Source organism: Cryptomeria japonica, chromosome 7 (assembly GCF_030272615.1).
Source record: "Cryptomeria japonica chromosome 7, Sugi_1.0, whole genome shotgun sequence".
Taxonomy (NCBI): Eukaryota; Viridiplantae; Streptophyta; class Pinopsida; order Cupressales; family Cupressaceae; genus Cryptomeria; species Cryptomeria japonica.
The window spans coordinates 456,688,783-456,713,972 of record NC_081411.1 but is presented as its reverse complement, the minus strand read 5'-3'; the positions used below and the strand labels follow the sequence as shown (position 1 = coordinate 456,713,972).

Sequence of the window (25,190 nt, the reverse complement as noted above, 5' to 3'; positions counted from 1 at the left end):
TCGCGTGGGCCCCAAGGAGTGACGACGAACTCCACAGACAACTCCATGTCACATACTGTGGGTCCGGGCACCACGACAAGTTGACATGGTATGCATTTCTCGAACATGTATATCGATGCATGCTGTTGGTACGACAAGTCCCTTTTGGAACACATGTCCTTATATTAAAGAACAATCTTTGGATCTTGCTAGTTGAGGGGAGGTCTTCCGTATGATCTAGGTGACGGCGACAATTTACCAATACAAAAGGACTCTGATTTCATACTCGCCACACCCCTTGTCTTAGACCTTGCTCCCGGAAATGGAGGTGGATGGACTGAATGATAAATAATAAAAAAATGAAAAAAATATTCACCATTACAATCATTAGATGAAGAGTTCGCGACTACGCTGAAATTGAAGCTAATATCCCTTTATTCAATATTTAATTGCCAAGGGTTAAACAAAAAACACTGTTGGTATGGAAACTATATTAAAGCCTCTCGTATCTGGATTGCAAGCGCAGAGATTTATGGCGCCAATAAACATGCGATGGCAAAAGAGAAACATATCCTGAAACAATGGCGCGTCTTTATTAGAATTTTTTTAATTGATCAAACGTTCTTAAATTTAGGAAGTTACACAGTCGGATCCCAACCAACAGGAATAAGCTATCTGAGGTTGAGTATTATATTTTGAAATGGATTTGGGGGGTGCGGAGCTGAGGCACTCCGGATCCGCCTCCGCCAGATCTTCATCTTCCTCCTCTCCGTCTGCTGCCGCTGCCGCTGCCGCACAATCTAAAGAAAAAGAAACACAATCTCCTCAGGCCAAACAACAGCAGGACTTTAAAATTAAAGGATGGAATTTCTCCTCTATTTACCTTGGAAAAGATGACAGGATTTACAGGAAGATTTCTATAGTGTTGCTCTGTGCCGTTGTGCTTGCAGCAACCATTTCCTTGCCTCCTGTCTGGAACCGCATAGTCAGTATTCTTTACTACATTCTGTTTTACAGCTTTTAATAAAGCTTAGCGTTGATCATGTAGATTGTGGACCGTATTAAAGTAGATCGCAGTTTAATGTAGTTGGTTATATTCGTGATCTGTGCAGAATCCTCCTTATTTGTGCAAGAAGGAAGGAATTGTTCTCCATTGTCCGCATGTAAGTTCGTTTAAGTTTAAAACCTCTGCATGTATTTACAAAAAATAAATAGAATTACTATGTTGTTAGAGATATGCGAATCTTTGGTTTGCAGTAGAGTTGCAGTGTATATGGTTTTTAATTATAATTTTGGGGATCTTTTAATGGGTCCCCAGCCAATCTACATCACATTATCAAACATATAGCATAATTTAAATTATCGCTAACACTGCAAGAAAATAGGAATATCAACATAAAAATGGTAATCTGCAAACCAAACTAAAACTACCTACAGCCACCGCATACCATCATCTGATACCAAAACACCACCAGTCAGAACTGAGCAGAGGTTGACCCAGCTACCAATCAAGAAAACTGCCACAAACCAAAGCCTACGCTACCAGGTGTAACATATCACTTCTAATCCGTCTTCTACTGCCTAGCAACTCTACCATACACCCCATTGCTGACACCAGCATCAACTCCAGTGAAAGTGCAAAAGCACCTGACGCTGGCAGCGCTCCACGCCCCTATTGCTGGCACTGCTCCACGCACATTGATACCATTAATAATTGACATTCTCTGTACTCCCTTAGTCAGTGGACTATTTTTCAATAGGGGCATCATGAAGCCACTGGACAACTCCAATGTACTATTGTGAACCGTAATGGCCATACTAATTCAAAGTCCTGATAGAACTTCTCGAATATTTTATTTTCCTCTCTCAGTTCATGCGCTTTTCCCTACAGCTGCTAAATGAACGCTTTCAATCTCTATACCCGAGAGTTGATTACTTTTTTCACTTGGCACATACCTTGATTCACTAGAGAAAAGATAAACCACCCATCGTTCCTTCTTCCTCTTTTACGCTTGCTGAGTGTAACGTCTCCTTAGAATTTGCCCTAAAATCTCAATTGCAACAAATTAGGGTCAGAGTTTCATTTTACCAAATAAATATCTCTTTAATAATGAGATCCTGGATTTTTAATTCTGCAATCACAACACAAACAGCATATGCACATATACATATATATATGATAACCTTAGGGTTAGGTAATATTGCAGACATCATTTATGAATAATCTAAGGTTAGAGCACAGAAATTGTATATTCATCATTACACAGCAAGTCTGATTTGTATGTGAATCTCAGTCATAGAAGATATGGAGTAAGGAGGCAGGGTAGGGTGTCCTAATGTAGCTGTTCTCCCTCCATACAGTCCTCCACCGCACATCCATGGCTGGAGATCCTCATGTTTATTAACAGTCCCTCAACGTAGGGGTTGGAAGGGTAATCGCAATAGGGTTCCCTTAGCCGTTCTCTCCCTTTCATAGTGCAATAGGGTGCCCTACTAGCTGTTCTCCCTACTGGCCACTATAGCAGGGTGCCCTAAGCTGTTCTCTGTAATTGCAGATTCTTTCAGTCTACATGAAGGATAATTATAGTCACATCATTAAATGCATAGATGCTTAGATCAAACAATCAAATCTACCTACCATTGATATCAATATCTATCATATATTCATATATATAATTGATATAAGTATACAGATAAGCAATGTATCTATTTTTGCATACCACAGTATATTATTACACAGATTGGTCTGCCGTGAATGGGAGAAGTTCTGTTTTTAATTGGTGCTGGAGAGTCGAATCCGCTTCTTGTGAATTTATGATTCCTGCTGATGTATTTGAAGATCTCTTATTGTTCAATGATGCTGATAAGTGCTTCTGCTGATGGTTCGATCTGTAGATTCTATCTTCAGATCTGCTCAGAATATATTCAAGTCGGTGTAATAATAGATTGATGTCTTTTTGTGGTTTTGCCTTTTTTTCTGCTGTAATGGATATGTTTGTCAGCTTTGATCAGTGAGTGATTCCTTGCTCGATGATTTGATATTTGTCCTTTATACCTTCTTGCATCTTGATGAGGCACGTCTCTTAGAAAAGGGCAACTACTTGCCAGGACTGTTCCTTGTTTCCATGCCCCTTGTCTCTTCACCAATCGCACCCCCTTGGAGTTAAATTCTTGCCCTAACTAATCCTCATTTGTTGAGTGATTGTATGGAGGTTTATCGCTGATATAGACTTCTGTTTTGGAAAGTCGTGAAGCTTGCAACAAGTTGATTTCCCTTATTCTGCGCCTGTTCTTTTATGGTAGAGTTGTGACAGTAATAATGTTCGCTACCCTAGTCTTATGCAGCCTATCACATCTGCATAATGGCTCTTTCTATTCTGATTAGTAATACATTTGTATATCTGCTGCAATGATAAGTTTATGACTGCTCAATAACTCAGATCATTACTCCCATTGTTTCCTGTCCCCAATGATCGCTGCATTTCTACCACATAAATACATGTTTTTTGTCCATTATTCACAAAAGGGGGTCGGCCCTCCTAGGTCGGCCATGAATTAGAGTAATTTAAATTATTTGTAATAAGTTTTATGTAATATCTCATAATTGGGAATGCCCTAAATTTGCCCTGATTCCTAATTTCTAAGAAAACAAGTGGGGTTAGAGAGTACCTTTCACCCGATTGAAAGCTTGCAAACAGATTAGAAACCACTTACAACAATAATTCCAATAATCAGATTACCATAATTAAGCATCAGTAAATTCATAGCAGAATTGTTGATAAAGCATTTTAAATATATTTGAGAGGCTCAACCATAGGAGAGCATGGGAGAGAGTGTCTTTGATGGGGTGTCTCAGATTCTCTACCCTGGGCCCAAGAGCTAGAGGATAGAACCCTCTTGGCCTCATGTGGCCCATGCCATCCATGTGAGGTGGCCTACCCAATGAGGTTCCACTTTCCATTATCCCCTCATCTTGCCAACCTTGTCCTTCTCTCTATGATTGGTCTCCTTGTATTGATGCACCATGACAGGGGAAAGAGGTTACAACAGGGTGCCCTAGAAGCCATCTCCTCTAGGCCCAAGGGCAGTACCCTTCGCTGCCACTTACCCTCATGGAACCAGCAAGTCCCCTCATAGAGGTGGCATACCATAGAGGAGCGCCCCATCACCGTACCCCTCTTGCAAGCCTTCTTTCCTTCTATCATGGCTGGAAGTACTCAGAAAACATGAAAGATTCCAGTATCATACATATAATAAATAAATTAAAGAATTTCACAAATCAGATGCAGTTACTGGGTTACTGTGATGTAATCATAACAGCAGAATATTATTCTGTTATTAGTGTGCAGGGATATGTTTATTAATGCAAAATTTATTCTATTATATTCAATGAATTCATACCAAACAGTATTATTTAATCGATCTGCTGAGTATTCAATGCCTTATAAAATGTTAAGTGATTGGTTCAATTGAATGAATTCCTTTGATTGTATGATTTGAGGTATTGGTGAGTGATAATGTAATGATGCGCTGGTTTGATATATTGGAAAATGGTGAATGAATGAATGCTGATATGATAGCATGATTTGTTGATTGATTATTTTCTTGATTGGAATGATGATTGATAAGTGATCCTTGAATGATTTGGAATGATCCCTTTTATACTTCATTGGTGAAAGGGTCACCACCTTTCATAAGACTTGAGTCACCACCCTTCATTAGAATTGAGTCACCACCATTCATTGCTACCTGTTGTGACCTTTTTCACACATCACCCCATTGCAAATGGGGACCCTCCCTTTTTCCCGCTTTCTAGGGTTTTGTTAGAGCCTTTTGACCTCCCTGCGTCAGTATTGCCAAGTTTGTCAGTTTTGAGCGACCTGAGTTTTGAACATTATGAGTCAGTGTGTGCAAGCCATGGTTAGAACAGAGTCTAGACATCGTCATTGTGTCTAGAAAGCTCAAAGGACGAAGATCGCAATTGATTTGAGCTAATTTAGACAACTTTCTATTTTTGGAAAGTTTTGCTTTTTGCTTTTTCCTATTTTTTAGGAAGTTTAGTTTTTGACATTTTGAGCACGATCCCCAAAATGGCTATTTTTAGAAAGTTTTCCTAGTTTTTAGGGAACCTTGCTTTTTCTATTTTTAGAAGTGGATCTAGGGTTTGCACTGTTCGCATTGAAATACATTGAAATGATCGACAAATTCCTCCTAAAATCCAAGTTTTGACCCAAAAAGATAAGTTCCTAAATTTTAGGGATCCTGAGGAATTTGATGGATAAATGGGAGGTGGTTTTCAAATTTCAAGACGATCCAACAAAATTGCACAAGTTATGGAAATTTCAAGTTTTGATCATGTGGTTCCTGAACTCAACAAAGTCCGCCATGAGTTGGTGCACAATCTTCACCAAGTCCGCCCTTGTCTTGGTTCATGAAGTTGGCAAAGTCCGCCATGAGTTGGTGCACAATCTTCACAAAGTCCGCCTTGGAAGTCATGAAAGTGGATCACAAAGTTGGTAAAGTCCGCCTTGAAGGAGAAGGTTGTGTGTCATGATATTCAAGAATTCCGCCCTCCATAGTTCTTGAAGATGTTCAAGTCCGCCTCGAAGGAGAAGGTTGTGTGTCATAAAGTTAGTAAAGTCCGCCTTCCCATGTGGTGCATCATCTTCATGAAGTCCGCCGAAGAACATAAGTATGGTGCCTAAAGTTAACAAAGTCCGCCTTGAAGCTAGATAGGAGTGGCATGAACACAACGAAGTCTGCCCTATGAAGAGGTTGAGTGCATAAGATGAACAAAGTTGACCCTAGCATGATACGTGGTGCACAAACTTAACCAAGTCCGCCCAAGTTTGGAGAATGAAATCAATGAAGTCCGCCTCATGTGAAAACTCGCTAAGTCTGAAATGAAGGAGTATTCCAAGGAGATGCCATCAAGATTTGACTCTCAAGTTCGAACTATGACATATTTGGAAAGTTTTTAAAAAGAGAATATTGCAAATTTGGTTCGAATTATGAACTGAAAACTGAATTAGAAAGCTGCATTGGAAAGATAAGATGAAGATTTTGAACTTGATAGTGTTAGTTTTAGTGATCAGACTTAATAATAAAATTCAGAAGTAAACAATGCAAACGAAACACAAGACAACACAAACAATTATCCTGGGAAAACCTCCCTCTTGGAGGTGAAAAACCCAACCGAATTTCTTAGATCTTATTAATCAACAATCAGTAGGTCTCTTTACAATTAGCTTCAACACGTTAAGTATTTAACACAGTAGTATTAGTTCAGCAAATAGAACAAGCATGTAACTTATCTGCAGTCCACAAATGTTTGCTGATCATTGATAAATTGCAGACCTGAAGGTATGTGTGCTGACCCTGCAAGATGGTTTGCTGACTGTAAGAAGAGGTTCGCTATGCCAAAGGAGTTCACTGATCACCAAATTGCAGACTTGAGGATATGTTCGCTGTGCCTAGGAAGGATTTCACTGCCTCTGCTGTCTTGTAGATGAGCTTCACTACACCTGCAAATCAATTTGCTGCCCTAGACAGATAGTCTGCTGACTTCGGATAGGGTTTGTTTACTTTCTCCAATAGTTCGCTGATGCTTGAAGGAGATTCGCTGATGCTAGGAGTATTTCGCTGATAGAAGATTGAACTTGCTGAATGGAGAAGTTCGCTGAAGATGTGTAGATACAATGAATGATACTTACATATATATAGGAGACTTGGCCTCCTTAATTCACCTAAGTCGGCTAGCACATATAATCTTAATTTTATCCTTTAACTTGGCGCCAACACCCCACAAGTTACATATAGGGCATGATTAATTACAAGACTTTCTTTTACCGCCCAGAATAGGTCCAGACCTATTACAGTTTAATTACAATTATTTTGGGCCCAGGCCTAATGAGTTTAAACGCATAGATAATGATCAAACTTTAATTGCTTTTAGCAACATTAAAGTTTGATAATCCGAGCTAATATAATCCGAGCTAGCTAGATAATTTCAACAGATAGTGATGACAAAGCAACTAGGGATCAAAATGGAAACTTTCTTTGCAAGCTCGATAGACTGAATGTCCAAGTTCGATGTATGAAGGATAAATTAGAAAATTTTTTGAAGATCCTCTGTGTTTCTAAATGAAGAATTCGAACTCCAATACAAATGCCTTTCATTCTCTCATTTCATCATATGAAGTTCAAATTTTAAGAACAAGTTGAGAGGCATTTTGAGAGAAGTTTTGTGCAAGTTGAGAGTATTTCTGCAGGTTAAAGTAATCTCAAGAAGGATTTCAAGCATAAGTCTTAGATTTTCAACCATTTTTCACAAGTTGCACACAGATTTTGGAGGGACTTTGACTGTTTGGAAGACAAATTTATTAATTTTCTGAGATTAACATCTGATTCTCATCTTCCAAGTAGCTTCTTTTCTCATTCTTCTTCTTTATTCGAAGGTGAAAATTAGTTTTGAAGGCAGGGTATTGGGTTTTGAACCCAGGTTTTTACTCAAAGTTTAAAGAGAGAGAATAAATTTAGCAGATTTCCCTTTCTTTCTTTCTCATTTTCTGCCTTTAAACAAGTTAGAATAAATTTCAAGGAGTTGAACGAAGTTAATTTTTCCAAATTCTGATTTTGAAGATAAAATCAGACTTTTAACTCCTTAAGTCTGATGATTTTTCAAGGGATTTTCTTAAAATTTTCAGAATATCAAAGTATTTGAAAATCCAATTTTCAAGGCTAAGTGTTGATAAGAGAGTAAACTATAAATTACTTAGCCTCCGAACTCTGAAATTGCACCTAAAATGCAGATTATAACTTAAGTTTATTATTTGTGTTCTTTTGCAGATTTGGATGACCTTCGAAGCAGGGACATCACACAAGATGAAGTTTCTAGTGGACAAAGATTCCCCTCTGGAATCGAAGATGAATTCTAAATGGAAGCAAGTTGGTGACACAAACTTGGGTCACATCGATCTTTGGGAATTTAGGAAGAGATGTATGGCATAGGCGCTCAACTACCTACCGCAATTACACGAAGGATGATGAACAATGGAATCGTACAAGCTGCTGGTTTCCTTCCAGCGATGCAGTGTGCTGAGTTATGCTCCAAACATTACAACCCAACAAACAGAGAAATAGCAGCCCCTGATGGCAGAATCCGGCAAACATCGGAGAAGAGGCGATCAGAGAAGCATTCCGTATCCCCTAGTACCACAAAACTGTTTACATAACTAGGGATGATGCGACACAATTGTACAAGGATCACATGGAGGAATATGAAGCTAACATCAACCATCAATGGTTGGAAAAGCCAAGGAAAGGAAGTTCTAAAATACCCAAACTCCTTGTACGGGTGTACTTCAAGGAAGATTATGGAGACCTCATCGTCCTATTGAACAGGGTTATGGGAAGCCAACAAGGTGCTCCTTTTGAACCATGGATGTACTACTTTATCCATGAGGTCACTGCTGGAGTGGATATGATCAACTGGGCAAGGATTATTGATGACCAATTGAGAAATTTGGAAAAGAATAGGACTTTCTACATGAGTTCGTACTTGTTCTATTCTTTGGCCAGAACATATAGGTACAGAGGTATTGTATGTAGAGGCACTGTCGGGAACAAAGAAAACCAATTTCCTGTTTATGACTGCTATCCCCAACTGGATTTAGAAGAAAAGTTCCACTTAAAGAGAGTTAATGATGCATTCCTGATGCATATCACTAGAACCCTACAAGGGGGTACCCATCAGCGACTCTCTCAAGAGTCGATGGACTTCATCAGCGACTCTCTCAAGAGTCGATGGACTTCATTAGTAGATTTGGATGTTGGTTTATCCAGTACCCCAGGTTCACTTATCTGAGGATTCAGGGATTCTTCGGACAGCCATACAAATTGCCTATGTTTCCCATGAACAGGATGGTACTACTCGAGGTAGTACGACAGTTAGAAAATTTTATGAGTGTCAAAAGAAAGAAATAGAAGACAGGAGCGTTTTCACTTACTATTGGGAATGGGTTAGAAACATGTCCTTCATCCCAGGCTGCTGCATTTGCTGATAAAGAGATCCAGTGGTATCCATTTTTCTAGTTTTAGGGTAGGAGCCATTTTGACCCTTTTCATAAAATGGGGAAAGTAAATGAAGTAAAATTCGAGCATAGGCCAGACTTAGATGATTATTGGGCCAACGCTGTTGACAACTTCGACATAAGGAGGAGGTTGTGGTTTAGAATTCCACTAAATTTGATCAGAGTTTCTGAAGTATTTTGGTTAGCAGACCAGCTTGAAGAGGATAGCGAGTATGAACAAGCGCACTATGCCGTCTTGAAAAATGGGCCCCTTGCACCCATTGATTGGTCAAAAATTGAGAGGTCTAACCTTGGAGACCTTATGAGGCCAGTAATTGAATATTCCAAATGGTGGGCAGCTCAAAAGACAAAGGAACTTAAGGCGAAGAATGTTACTTTCACATATGATCTTATGGGGACAGATGAATCTATGTCCTCAAATCATGGTGTAACGTCCAGCGGCCATAGGAACCTTGAAAGTGTGGGATCGAGGAAAAGAAAAATGCCCACTGCAAATTCATTGAGGGCAAAAGGAAAGAAGGTCACTGGAGAGGTAGATGTAGGTGGACCACAACAGACAAGAGAAGGTCACTCGACCATAAGTGCTTCCTCTACCACGCCGCTGAGAGTGATAATTGATGAGCAAGAGCAAGATGTTGAGACAAAAGAACAAGAAATGAGAGTTCCTTCTCCTATCATTAAGGAGATCGTGGAGGAACCAGTTTAGTTCCCATTTCAGAAACCAGGACAAGAACCCAAAGTGGCTAAAGTTATCGAAGTTGAGAACTTGGAGCAGCCAAGAGAATTCTTGGATGGCATAGTCACTGGACCGAAGGAGGTAGAAGATAATTTTGATGAGAGTGGTGTGGAGCAGTCAACCATTCCTGATTGGTTGAGAGAAAGAATTAAAACCAAAGTTCCTATTGTCATTTTATGACACCCTTGGTCCATTAGTGAGAACCGATCAGAGATATGTTCCATGGACCAGCGCGGCCCCAATTGATCAGGGAGAGAAGAATCATGAAGTGTGAAGTGTTGCCTTGTCTGGAGGAGGTTCCTCCCTTAGCCTTTCCTTCTTCCCCGGAACTCTGAAACCCCGAGGTTCTGAAGGTCTTTTCTCTTTGCCCTTGTCTCTTTCCTTCTTCCTTTTCCGGAACTTCGGAACCCCGAGGTTCCGAAGTTCCCTTCCTTCCCTTGGTTTTTTTCAAGTTTCTTCGGAACTCCAGAACCCCGAGGTTTCGAAGTTCTTTCCCTAGCTCAGCCCCTCCTCTCCTTAGCCTTTCTCTCTTTTCCCCCGGAACTCTGGAACCCCGAGGTTCCGAGGTTCCTTGTCCCTTTTCTCCTTCCCTCTTTGAAACTTCGGAACCCCGAGGTTTCGAAGTTCCTAGCCTTCCTTTCCATCACCTCTTCGCTCAAGCTTCTCCTTTGCTCGGAACTCTGGAACCATGAGGTTCCGAAGTTCCCCTTCTCTCTTTAACCCTTTCCCTCTCTATCTCGGAACCTTGGAACCCCGAGGTTCCGAATTTCCTTTGAGCAGTTCCCCGAAACCTCGGAACCCCAAGGTTCCGAGGTTCCTTCTCCTTTTGCCTTCTCTCCCTAGTTCCTCCGGAACTCCGAAACCCTCGAGGTTTCGAAGTTCCTTTCCTTCTCTTCCTTTCTCTATCCCGGAACTCCGGAACCCCGAGGTTCCGAAGTTCCTTGGTCCTTCCCTTGTTTTCCTCACTTCGGGAGTCCGAGCTTCCGAAGTCTTCGGGCTTCCTTCCTACTGGCGACACTTCTGGATGGCGTGATCAACACTCAAGGCCTTTAATGCTTCGATAGTTTTGGTGACTTGTGCATTTTTCTTTTGTGGAGCCACAAGGGTGCATTAAGCGTTTTTGGCAGGATTTCCATCAAGGAGGTACAAGGCCATGCTTGGTGACTTATGTCATGTCTGACTTTGGAAGGTCAGTCAGTCCACCTTCCTCAGAGTTGCCTTTGGTGGTATGGCTAGGTGGCTTGCATGTACAAGCCAAGTGCATGCACTTCCCTGCGCTTCCAGACTGACATGCAGGGGTCATGATCACCATTGTAACCCATTTTTCTATATAAGGTTGTTAAGCCTCATTGTAAAGGGTTCTCTCCCTGCTGGCTTGAGCTTTCTTATGCTCTTCTCTTCTCTTGAAGACTTGTAATAATTTTTGCATTTCTGCAACTGTAAGATTGGCTTTTGGCATTTATGATTAATTGAAAATCTCCATTCTTGCCTTCCTTCAACTTATGTATGATGTGTATGTGTTCTTACCTCCATTATAAGTGTATGTTTGTGGTTTTCCTTTAACATGTATGCTGTGTTAACTTGTTTTCTGAGTGTGACTTTGTGGGAATCCTTCTCCCCTCTTGACACTTAGAAAATTCTAACCTCCACACATGCGTTTGGGTCACTCATGCAATTGAAGTTTGTGCATTTCTTGGGCTTTTCAGTTGATTCCTTGTGCCATTTCCGGTGGGGAGAGGAACAATCTCTTCTTGGTGCATCACCTCCTTTTATTTCAAGCAATTCTCTCTTCCCTTTACCTCTGCAAATTGTTAGGATAGGCGTAGGAGTTATTTTTGAAGTGTTGAGTTGGTTCAACACCTGCACCTGGAGTGAGAAGGAAGCCGGCCTTCTCCGGAGATTCAACCTCCTCGCGCAAGGTCCCACACTTCGGGGTTGTTTCCATGTTTCACAAGGTTGCTGAGTTGATAGCTTAGCAAGGGTGCAAGCTTTTGTGATAACAGTTCCTATAGAGGTTCACCATATAGATAATACAATTGAACTTTTGGTTGAGTTAGATAAATCCGGCAAAATGAAGCTGCCCAAGCCAGCTAAGAGATTCTCCTTGATCTAGAGAGATAGTGCAGGATGCAGGATAGTTCAGGTGGCAGTACCTAAGGTAGGGAAAACTCAGGATAACATCACTCCTGAGGATTATAAAATCATTACTGTGAATTTGGGTAAGCCTACTCAGGTCCAAGAGATTCAAGATTTTGATGATTCTTGCAACACTCTCAAGGCAAGACTTGCCAAGGAAAAAGAAAAAAGAAAGAAGGTTGAAGATGAAAATGAGCAATGGAAGAGATACGTTCAACATTTGACAAAACCTATTGATCGGGAGGAGGTACCCGTTACTTTGCCCATACCTCTTCCACAAGAATCATTAAAGGATTATGAGGACATGAAGACAACTTTCAGAGAAGCTAAGGAATGGACGACCGATGCCTCAGAACATGCTGATATACTTATTGAGAACCTGATATCAGCGCATGGCTCCACATTTTCCTTATTGAGCAGAATTCAAGACACAACCAAAGCTTGGGAAGATATTGAGGATATTCAGAGAAGAATCATTCCATGTTTGAAAGCAATCTGAGGACTTTCTTAGCAGGATCTTATGGACAAAAATGTCATCCAGCTCGGTGACCTATATGATTTCAGTACTTGGTACTTTGCCTTGGTTACAAGGGTTGAATCTTTGAGAAAATCCGAGGCTAAGTGTTCAAAAATTGAAAAGACCATCAGAGATATTCAAGACAAGGTCTTCTTTGTGGCAGCTGAGATATTGCAACAGGATGAGGTGCGAGAGAAGCATCTGCGTGCAGAGAATTTAAGGGCCAAAGTTCAAGGAAACTTTTTCAAAGTTTCAGGGCCAATTCTTAGGGAGGATCTCTCCAGAGTTTCGAGCTTCATACACATAGATGAAAATTTCCTGACACAAGCAACTGGCTGGGAAGACACTCTCGCCACTTGTATTGATGATGTGGATATGGTCGACTTCCAAATTAGCAACTTGCCAAGTGCCACCATAGAGGAGGTGCGACTTCTTGTATCCAGGTACATCGAATCTACAAAAAAGGAAACTGGACACTCACCTCAGTGAGAATAGGAGCTGCGCCACTTGTCTCCTTGTTCATTTTAATTGTTAGAGTTTGGGGAAACCCTAATTAGGGTTTTGAACTTTTAATCTGAGCCCTTGATCATTGTTCGATCTAGGCTGTTCATAAATTTTTGGACTCCTATATAAGGTTGCCTCCTCTCATTTGGAGAGTGAGGTTTTTGAAATATTGTTGCATGAAGGTCATTTCTAGATAATATATTACATGTGTGCTTTCTCTTAAGGCTTTGTAATCCCTATTGTTTGAGTGATTAAGCGAGGTTTTCAATTTCTTCAACACATTAGTTAAAATTTATTTCATGTTATTAGATTGAATGAAAGATCTGATAAGTATTGGTTTATGGTGTATCTCCGCTCATACTTTTGGTGAATGGATGATTTTCATTTACTGTGCAAAGTTAGTCTTGGCTTTTCATTTTGTGTATGCTTAAACTTCTGATCATAAGCACATCCCTTGAAGATTGCATCCACTTTGTGTAGTTGTCCTAAGTGAGGCGAAACAAAGTGTGGTTTACTGAGTTCACCAAATCAATACCGTCTTTGGAATTTGTAGGATTAGAGTATATCGCTCAACCCTGATCTCTTTTACCCTTTTTGAAGTCTTAAAATCCCCAAAATCCCAAAAGACAGAGAGAGAGCTTTAATTGACAAATCTATCTAAGTCCCAAAGTTGTTGACAACTCGTTCAAACGTAAGTCCCTTTGTGTATTACCAGCAAATCACAACGCCCATTGAGCTTATGCACATGCCAAGACCTGACTAAAGAAACCTTGGAATCACCATATGATCTTCTAGCAATCTTAGCATATGCAGTGATTTTTCAAGAGAGGATAAATTATCTTTGGGTACTTTATTCTAATGTTTGGTAGATGATAAAACAGACACCAACACGACCCTTTGAGAATAATAAATCATTCCCCAAGTTGATCTCCCTTGGATGTTCTCCTCAAATGAAACCTTCTCCTCTTTATAACTTCCAATGTGATAGAGTGTCACACCTCTTCATCATGTCTGCCCTTTGCAAGGGTCACAATCTTTTATAATTACCACTCTTTGAAAGAGTCACAACCTTTCATATTTATCACCCTTCGAAAGAGTCATAACCCTTCATCATTTCTGCCCTTTGAGAGAGTCATATCTTCATTTCCTTTCCATTCCTTCTTCCATTTATCTTCCTTTAATTCCTATGCTCCACTCTCCTTTTCCTTTTTTCAAATGAATTCTTCCCTCCTTTATATCTCAGCACCACTCTCCTTTTCCTTTTCTCAAATGAATTCTTCCCCCTTTTATATCTCATGTTTGAGGGAGTCATAATGCCTCTTGACCTTTCATTAAACTTAATTAACCTTTGATTATATTATATTATAATTATTATTTTTTAATTCTAATTTTATTATTATTTATTATTAAATCCTATTTCAGAAAAGGGACATTACATTTTAGGCACCTAGGGCAAAGAGGGTCAGTCAGGGCACAAACAAATTGGGGATCTGTGTATTTATATGCAGGGGCATGATACTGAGATTGTCAAAATAGAAGCCCTAATATCTTCATCCACTACAGCCTTTGCTAGCCTCTCCTCAAATCATCAAGAATCATTGCACGAGATATAAATCACCCATTAGCCTTTACCAGCAGCATATTAGCCTCTTCACCACATTCAAAAATACTTTTCAATTGATGATCTGAAACTGGAACCTTGGTCCCTTGACTGCTCAGTCGTCACCATACAAAGGAAATAGACAAAGCTACCCTGCAACACAATGCCAACAACTATCATCTAGAATCTAGACCACACTCAAAGCACCAGCAGCACAATTCAGAAATAGGCCACCCAGAGCACCATATATGATGACAACACCAATGACACCTCCCGATATTATTAACAAGCACTTAACATCAATTCTCCCACGTACCATTGTGTGTGAAACTCTTACTTTCATATTATGCCACCTCAAGCCTTACAATTTCCTTACTTACCACAACTAGATAAACCCTCAATTCTGATTGAGTCAACAAATAAATTGGACCAGGAAAGCATGCAAGAAATAGCTGAAATAATTCTAAATTTCTGAATTTATTTGAACTGCACAGTCTTTAATCCTTACAATCAGAAACTGAAGTCATCAGTAATAGCAGGGTAATGAACAGATATCATTACAACACCTCGCTGGCAGTGTATTGACTCATTTACCCTAAAATCTGGTGTTATTTGCCGCTGATGGAATCTCAGTTGCTGATTAGCTGCCACCTTTTTATTTATTTATTTAGGACCATTAGATCTGGGCAGAAAATCTTCCCTGTTCCCTGTAGGATTAATACTGAAACGCCAATTGCTTTTATTCCTGATCCAAGTGAGCCTGCCCTCCTTGTGGATTGCCCTGGGTGTCCTGTGTGCTGTTCTTAAGGGCTGCATAGGCACAGATCAGAGAATGGCATGTGGAAATCACCTTGAATGCTGGCAATCACTTGTAAACCCGACACTGGAAAAACTTCAGATCTGGTTCATTGCTGTCCTCTTGCGCTCGGGCTAAAGGTTGCAGATCTCTTGTTTAGATTGCCTGTCGAGCTTGGAAAGAATGGTGTTGGTAATCACTGACCTCCACCAGTGCTGATTACCTCCTGCAACAAGATAAAAATTCCAATTTTAGCCCCACAAATCCTTTTTGAAGTTTGATTTAGTAGAAGGAAGTAAGGGAGGGTTTTTGTCCTATCTCAGGGTTAGCACCTATAGGGTTTTCGTCCAAAAAATGCAGGTTGAGAATCAAATCCGCCAATTTCCTTCTTGCCCTCTAAATTGAACTATATATATATATGGGCTGGTGTTGGGTGCCAAGGTCCCAAAACTTGGCATTGTTTTGAAATTTAAAATAAAAATAAAAATTTATCTATATATTATTATTATTTATATATATTTTTTATTTTTATTTTAACTATAGAACCAGTGTTGGAAAACATTTTTCTATGGGGTTGGGGTTTAGGTCGGCCTTATGGCATAGGGGATATGACAGTCCTCCCTCCCTAAATTTGCTTGCCCCTAAGTCATTTTAGACTTGGATGCTTGAATATCTCTACTCCTTCCCATGTGGCATCCTTGAGTGGAAGATTTTTCCACTTCACCAATTACTTTGGGATGATCTTGTTTTGTAGCCTCCTTTCTCATATAAATGATAGCCTTAGGCTCCAAAATCAATTAGCCTTAATCATCAAGTGGTGGCAGATCTAATGAAGTTGTGACCTGCTGTCCAAGAGCCTTCTTAAGGCACGATACATGAAAAACATTGTGAATCCTACCGTTTTCCAGCAGTTTCAACTCATATGCAACCTCACATATCCTCCTTTTGATCTTGTAAGGTCCATAAAATTGTGGGTTAAGCTTTTTCACACCACTACTTTTGAGAGAAGATTTCTATAAGGTTGTATTGTCAAAAGGCCATGTCACCCACCTCAAAAACTCTCTCTAATTGGTGGTGATTAACATACATCTTTTGTTGGGTTTTGGGCTTTGTATGGGTTCTCTTTGAGTTCATTCACAATATCTAGACTTTACTGTACCAAATATCTAGCCTCAACAACTCTACTATTCAAAAGATTTAAATCCATGAATGAAATTGCATCATAATCGTAGAGTGCCTAGAAAGGAGTCATACCTATAGACATGTGATGAGTAGAACTGTAGCAATACTCTCCAAGGTGAAGCCATTTCACCTATGCTATTTGCTGTCCTATAACATAATTCCTCAAATACCTCTCTATGCATTTGTTTGTGCATCTATTTGAGGATGATAACTAGTGCTTGGAGTCAATTTTATACTAGAAATCGAAAGAGTTCTTGTCAAAACAAATTAATGAATATGCTGTCCTTGTTACTCAGAATATTCCTTGGCAGCCCATTTAGTCTAAATATCTCTCAAAAATAACCCCAACTAATACTTCAGAAAATAAAAATATAAAACTTCTCAAAGTAAGTATGTTATCATTTTTATTTCAGATGATCAAGTCTTGTAGCATTTGAAAAGGTCAAATTTATACCTTGTTCAATAATCAGGAGGAGACAGATCTTGTGCAACAACAAAAGGTGATGGTCAAACAATCAAAGGACATAAAAACAAATCAACTCAATGACCGTAAACTTGTTAATACCTTCATTGTTGCACTAATGACAACATATATCTTCCACCATATGGTTTTTTCCTCAAAGCCTTTTGTTGTAAAATATTGTAAGTGTACTTGCAAGTTTCCCAGCTAACAGCTCTCCACGCTTATCATTCATTGGCACTCATCCAAATGAGCCACCCATGGAGCCTTGTACTTGGAAGATATAGCATAAAAATGAACATAGTTAGTGAGTCTATCTACACCCACAAAGATGCAATTCTTACCTTGCAGTTTTGAAAGGCTTGTGATGAAATCAATTGAGATGCTCTCCCATTTCTAATTTGGAATGGGTAAAGGCTGCAACAAATCTGCTAGAAATACATGCTCTACTTTGTTTTGTTGACAAACCAAACACCCTCTAACATGGCTCAAAACATCACCCTTGATTCTCTTTCATGAAAAATCCTCTCTTATATATTTTGTAGTATCCTAGATAACAAGCTAGTGGTGTGTCATGACATGCCCTCAATATTTTTTCCTTCATCTTTGATACTGGAATCAGATACACCTGGTCCTTATAATTAATGAGCTCATTTACTATCTTGTACCTGTCATCTTGTAGCTTGCCATCCAAAATATCAATAGCAAATGTGTTCTTGGCATATTCAGCTATTATAGAAGCTTTCCAATCAGCAGATATATCAATCATAGAACACAAACAAGACTTTCTATATAGTGCATCAGCCACCACATCATTCTTTCTTTTAACATATTTAGTGTCAAAATCATAGGTTTGTAGCTTACGTTAACTTACCACTTTTGTTGTCTACCATTCAAATGCTTTTGATTGAGGAAGAACTTCAAACTGTTATGACTGATTTCCACCACAAATTTATCACAAACCAAATATTGCATGAACTTGTGTTGGTGCAATTATTTATTCATGTTGGATATAATTACACTTTACTTAAGTTTACTTAGGTACATGCATATCATAGTAGTTTGCATATGAGACACTTAGGGAGATGTGCATACATTGGGAGTGTGTATGTAGGAGAATTTCCACCTTTTATGGTGTGATCTTGTTATTACTTTATCATATCCACTTATTGTGGAGTGATAATTCCACCTTCGGTGGGTGATCCACCTCATGTGGAATATTTTACTATTTCTCCTACCTACCCTACCCTTGCATCTCATTGAGCCACATGTCATTGTTGTGTGCTCTCTTGTCTCTTAGCCTTGCCTTTATAAGAAGGCTCATCTACATTGTATGTAACTTTTGATGATCCACTTGATCAGTATTTGCTCTTGATAGAATACAGTTTATTCCTATCAATATTTTGTCTCTCTATTTTGTACTTTTCATTAAGCTCTTGATCTTAGCAAAATCTCACATGGTATCAAAGCATAGAGGGCTTCATTGATTAGTCCTTTGGAGACATTTTGGAGGCTTCAATTTTGGGATTTGAGATTTTCATTTTTTGGGGTATCCTACGGCAATTTGAACATCACGGTTGCGTCCGGGAGGTCGTTTGCATAAATTTCGAGTATAAACTTGGCCATATTTGGTGAGGGAAAAAATTTCGCCTATTCTGGTATATTGTATGGATTTATTTAAAAAGATTTTTTTTCTGCGAATTTTTATTTCAAAAAATTTATTAACAATTCGTAGTTTTTAAAAAAAATAATTGTAAGTTTTTTGTGAAAAAGCATTTAAAAAAAAAATCAATAAAAAAAAATCATATTTATATATTTTCGGGGGGTATCCCACCCGAACACTGTACCCTACAACGGCTTTCTGCAGGGCCCGTACTGCTGCAGCCACGGCCTCAACGACCTGTACTTCTTGGGGTTCCTTTTTGCCGACTCCCACCGGCGACCTCTTGCCTCCCGACAACCACCGTGCTCCTTCTGGCAGCCCATCGCTCCTCCTCTGGCGCCACGTGGCTCCACCTCACCTCCACAACAGTCGAGACCTTGCCTAGTTGTCTACCACATCACCCGACCACATCATCCGCCGTACCAGTGCTACGCCGACAGTCCATACCGGTACCTAAGCGCATAGTCACCATTCCTACTGCCACATGTCCTGCCACATTTATGCCACATCAACGTACGAAACGAATCACAAACTGCCACGTCATCACTGCCCGTACAGCCAGATTGGGGGAGCAACAACCTGATGACGGTCAAACGATTGTCAATTTTAAGATCGTGAAATGCTGACGTCAACCTACATCAGCAGTATTTTGAAATTTTTTGACCCCCTCTCCAATGGGCTTTTCAGTTTTGCAGTCAAACTTCAGAGGGCCATAACTTGCTCATTTTTGTTCCTTTTTTGGTGCAATTTTTTTGATTTGGGTTAATTTTTTCGTACTCTTCGCAGTGGTGGAGGAATTTTTTGATTTTGATGGACAATTTTTCACAATTTGGAGTTTTTGATGACTGTACCTGTCTAATCCTCAATTTCGCAACTTTAGAGGCTTCGTTTGGGGTCATACGACCTCCTTTTCAGGTGTCGTTTTTTTTGAAAGTGCATAATTTTTCGTCTAATTTCATAATCTGCCATCAGTTTGCAGTGATTTTGAGTAGAAATTATACTTCAGTATTTGGTCATTTTTGGCCTATTTGGTACTTGTATTTTGCTTGGATCTCAGTTTAGATCTCTTGCAATATTTTTTGGAGTCTCTTATAGTCTATTTGAGGCAGTTGTAAAGTTGAAATTAGAAGTCCATCTTGCCTTGTTTTGCAAGTGGCCCATTGTACACGCACTAAGTATAAAGTGCCAAATCATCATTTGGGGGGGGGGGGTTCTTTGATTGAGTGAATTTGGGGGGGTGTCTTGTGTGATTGTACCTCTCTCTATCTTGTGTTTTTTTATTTTGGTGCTATGGGTTCTCCTAAATTTCCACTTTTAACTCCTCATAATTATGCTTCATGGAAGATTAAGGCATGGAGTAAACTAATGGAAAAAGGACTCATTCATTATGTAAAAGGAACAATAACATCACCACTTGATCCTAAGGTTGATCCTAATGCTCAAGTTGAATGGCTCACTAAAAATTCTATGGCACTTGGAACATTAAGAAAGTATGTATCGGATGACCTCTTTTTTCACATTGAGAAATGTACAACAATCAAAGAGGCTTGGGATATTTATGACAAATTGTATGGACAAGTTGATGAGATTAAGGGCTACAAGCTTGATAGTGAACTCACAATATTAGATCCCAAGGATTTTGATGCAATCCAAGATTATGTCACAAAAACAAATGAGCTAAGAGCAAAGCTAAAGGATTGTGGCATTGACAAAAAGGATGCTCAATTGGTTTACAACTTGTTGGACAAGCTTCCATCAGAGTATGCAGCCTTTGTATTTAGCTTTCACACTCATAGGTTAGCTCAAGGTGCCTCATACACTTCTCCATCCTTTGATGCATTCATGGAGATGTTGATTCTTGAGCAATCTAAGTTGACCAAGATGGGGATTCTCAAATCTTCAAAGTCACAAGCTTTGGTGGCTAATAAAGGGAATCAAAGCAATCAAGGAAAAGACAAGAACCAAAAGCAACCTAAGCCTAAACAAGATGGAGCACAATCATCCTCTCGACAACAAGGTGATTCTACATCCTCACCTAAGAGGAAATCAAATAAGGACAATGTTTTTTGTGTATATTGCAAGAAATCAAGACATGATGAACATTGTTGTTACAAGAAGGATATTGATGAATTGAAACATCTTCTTGGAAGAACAAAATCAGTTTGCCTTCTAGAATGTCTACATCGGCTTCTTCTTCCAAGGAAAAGGATAAAGGAAAGGATCACTCTTTTGGGACAGATAAAGGAAAGGGACAAGATCTTTGTGCTACTACAAGTCATGATTTAGGGAGATGGCTTCTAGATTCAGGGGCTTCTCATCATATGGCATCTTCGCAGTCTATGTTCTCTTCATTTGATCCTTGCACCATGCCGCAAATTTTGATGGGCAATCATACATACATGGATGTGATTGGGAAAGGATCTATTGCCATTGGGGATAACTCCTTCAATGATGTGTTGTGTGTACCCCATTTGACAAACAATCTTCTTTCCATCTATCAAATCACACATGGGGCAACAAGGAAAACTGTGGAGTGCACACCTGATTCAGTTATCATTAGAGACTTGGAGACTAGAGCTATCATTGTGACTGGGGTGGTTGATTATGCATCTCGGTTATACTCCTTTTCACATTTTGGTCCTATTGATGAGATTGATTCTTCCTATGTTGATGATTTAGATTTTGAGGAGAACTTTGGGTACTTGAACTTGGGTGTTCTCACATGTGACCCCGTTCTTGAGCCTTCCATTACATATCCTCCTATTGATATCACACAACCTATTGCACCTGATGATACAGATGTTGTGACAGTTTTGTCTTCTTGTGATTCAGTGCAGTAGGATATTCCTTGTCTTCTAGCTTCAGTTCATTGGGATGACTACTTGACAGACATTGCAGGTTTGTTTGTGGAGTCGTACATTGCAGATTTGGGAGACATCTTTGATGACATTTGTCTTCTCTTTGATGAAGATGATCCTTCTTCGATTGTTGCGAGGGAACACTTTGACCCTCTTGTTCATTCTCTACATGATCATTCTTTCGAGGTTGACATGATTGTGGATTCTTATGTACAACAGGTGGAGGAGGTCTCTTTATCTTTAGAGGAGACATGTGAGTCTTTGGATATTGTTATACATTCATCTCCACTAGATCTTGGAGTACTCTTTTCAGTAGTGTGGAGCAGTTCACCACCTTTGGAGGGGGTAACTTTCAGCATCGACATGGGGACACTTGAGCAGTTTTCAGAGACTTCATCTATCATGTGTTTTTTTCCTACATCTTCCCTTCATGATTGGGGAGACTTCATGGATACACCTTTGGTTTTGTTTCTTCCCAAGGGGAGGAACGTTGTTTGACATTCGTGGAGCAGTTTCTTCATTCAGCTTCGAGCTTCTACCATTGGTGCAGGTTCTATATTGAGGGGGGTCTACCTAGTCTCTCTTCCTCTCTCATATGGGGGGGGACGTTTTCCTCACATGGGGTTTTGTCCTTCACATACTTCTTTGAGAGTTCCTTTGTATATAGTTTTCATCTCTCTTTTGGGGGAGGGTTTTTTTCCATTGGGTTTTTCCTCTCTTTTCCCGCTTTATGAGAGATTGCATTGGTTTGCGTACATTTGCATTTGTACATGGGTACCTAACATGGCCTAGTAGCCGGGACCCATTTTGCATTGCTTAGTTGCATTGTAGACTTAAGTGCATTCCCCTAAGTTGCACTTAAGGGGGGGGGGGGGTGTTGGTGTAATTATTTATTCATGTTGGATATAATTACACTTTACTTAAGTTTACTTAGGTACATGCATATTCATAGTAGTTTGCATATGAGACACTTAGGGAGATGTGCATACATTGGGAGTGTGTATGTAGGAGAATTTCCACCTTTTATGGTGTGATCTTGTTATTACTTTATCATATCCACTTATTGTGGAGTGATAATTCCACCTTCGGTGGGTGATCCACCTCATGTGGAATATTTTACTATTTCTCCCACCTACCCCTACCTACCCTTGCATCTCATTGAGCCACATGTCATTATTGTGTGCTCTCTTGTCTCTTAGCCTTGCCTTTATAAGCAGGCTCATCTACATTTTATGTAACTTTTGATGATCTAGTTGATTGGTATTTGCTCTTGATAGAATACAGTTTATTCCTATCAATATTTTGTCTCTCTATTTTGTACTTTTCATTGAGCTCTTGATCTTGGTAAAATCTCACAACTTGACTATTGCATGCATGATGGCTAGCATCTCCTTGTCATATGTAGAGAAACTCCTTTTTGACTCCTTGAGCTTCCCACTCTCAAATTCTATTGGTTGTTTATTTTGCATCAAAACCGTTCCGAATTCTCTCTTCTGAAGCATCACACTCTAAAATGAAAGGGAGTGAAAAATTTGGAATAGCCAAAAGAGGACATGAGCTCATTACCTCCTTGAGCTTATCAAAAGCTCTTTTTGTTGTAACACTCCAAGAGAAGGTCCCCTTTTTCATCAAATTTGTCAATGTGTTTGTAAGCTGTGAAAACCCTTCGACGAACCTCTTGTAATAGCTACAAAGTTCCACAAACCCTCTCAAGTGTGATAAAGTCCTTGGTGGAGGCCAATCCTTTATTGCCTTGATCTTCTCAACATCCACACTAACCCTTTGGACTCTAGCCTTATGCTCTCGATATAATATCTTGGTTAGTTTAAACTCGTACAAATTTCCTCATTTTCAAAATAAATACTTGGTTCATGCATGACTGAAATGTGGCATGTGTGTTAGTCAACCCAAATGGCATGACTAAGAACTTATAATGCCCATAATGACACTTGAACACTATTTTGTGCACATCTCTTCTTTAACCCTTATTTAGTGACACCTTGACTGTAGATGAATCTTGGAGAAGTACATTGCACCATAGAAGCTCATTTATCAACTCCCAGATCTTGGGAATGGGGTAGCGGTTCTTGATTGTCTTCTTGTCAAGGGCTTTATGATCAATGCACATCCTCATCATACCATCCTTTTTCTTGACAAAACACCTTAGAAAAAGCAAATGGGATAGAGTTAGGTCATATGTGTCCCATATCTAGCAACTCTTTAATCGCCTTCTCAATTTCCTTTTGTGCCTTTTAGGATGGCGATAAGGTGTAATGATGACCGGTTTTGCTCCTTCAACTTAATCACATGCTGAAAACCCCTATGGAGTGGCAATCTTGATGGAATATTACTTAACACCCGTCTATGCCTATCGAAGATGGACTGGATATCAAAATGATAAGATCTCCTATCCTTGGATGAACTTGCATTTGTAATGAAGCATTCTGCTGCCCAAGACACTTGGTCTCTATGAAAAGCCCTGACCTTTCTTTTTGAAATAACCGTGGGAGCTCCATTGGATAGGCCTTGAAGAACCATTATTTTCCTTTGGATTTGAATCTCAATTCCATAGTGTGATAGTTCTGTTTGAACTCACCAAGTGAGTGCAACCATTGTATCCATAAAACCAACTTTGTTTCACCAATGTCAACCACAAAGAAATCATCTTGCAATCTATAACTCCCGAGGATCATGTCAAGATGTTAAATCCTTTTGTTGCTTGGAATAGTAAACCCATCAGCCACTGTCACCTTGAATCCTTCAAGATCTCACATTTCCAAATCCATCCTAGTCACCAAACCCTCATCAATGAAGTTGTGTAACCCCACTATCAATTAATATGTCACTCTGTGTCTCTGCAGAACTCCTTGAACTAGAAATGGGTAATACTGGGTAGCTCTTAAAAGTGTAGCAGATGCACACCCCTCGATGATTCTTCTTTCTTGTTCTCATGCCCTGCCTCATCAACTTTAGGTGTGTGTTCCTTTATCTTTGAATCCTCATCATAAATCACTTTGCTAGTGTACCTATCCCTCACCCAAGCATCTATGTCTTGGGTCCCATGGCTCTTTATAAGCAAAGCACACTTTTTTCCTTTGGAGTTTGTTCTTGGATCCCTCAACCTTGTTTAATTTTGGAGGTAGTGCTTTAGGTTGAGGGAAACTCTTATGGAGAGACTTCTTATGTTGAATCAGTGATACATTCTTGGAGAACTTGTTTTTGGTCACTGAATCCTTCAAAGTCAAAGCTCTCCTAATGGCATCTTGCAAAGAACTCAAATCAAATGCCCTTACCAAACCCTTGTGTGGTTTGGTTAGACCCTCAACAAATAGCACTATGGCTACCTCTTTGTCATGATTGGAATCATCACGGGTAGCCTTTGAAAGTTTGCCACGTAATGCTCAACCATGCCTTCTTGCTTGAATCGTACTAATTCTGTGATATCAATCTCTAGATCCTTCCTATCAAACCTCCTCATCAATCTTTGGCTGAACACTTCTAGAGTAATAATCAAACCATGTCCTTGAGTCACCATACCATGATACTACCACTCATGCACCACACCTTCTAGGTGAAAGGTTGCAAACTTGATTGCTTCTTCCTCATACATGGAGTTTAAAGAGAAATAAGTATCCAATTTTTGTAACCATGCTCTAGCTGTTCACCT

At 39.6% G+C, this 25,190-nt stretch overlaps 1 protein-coding gene across 1 annotated transcript in view; it reads left to right on the top strand.

Moving 5' to 3' along the window:
* Positions 1–378: 378 nt before the first annotated feature.
* Positions 379–25,190, top strand: part of LOC131065708 (protein PECTIC ARABINOGALACTAN SYNTHESIS-RELATED) — a 140,826-nt gene continuing 116,014 nt past the window's right edge. The window contains exons 1-2 of the mRNA XM_058000302.2: positions 379–964; positions 1,092–1,142. Of these exons, the coding sequence (XP_057856285.1) occupies positions 680–964; positions 1,092–1,142 (336 nt within the window). The 5' untranslated portion in view covers positions 379–679. The remainder of the gene's footprint in view (positions 965–1,091; positions 1,143–25,190) is intronic.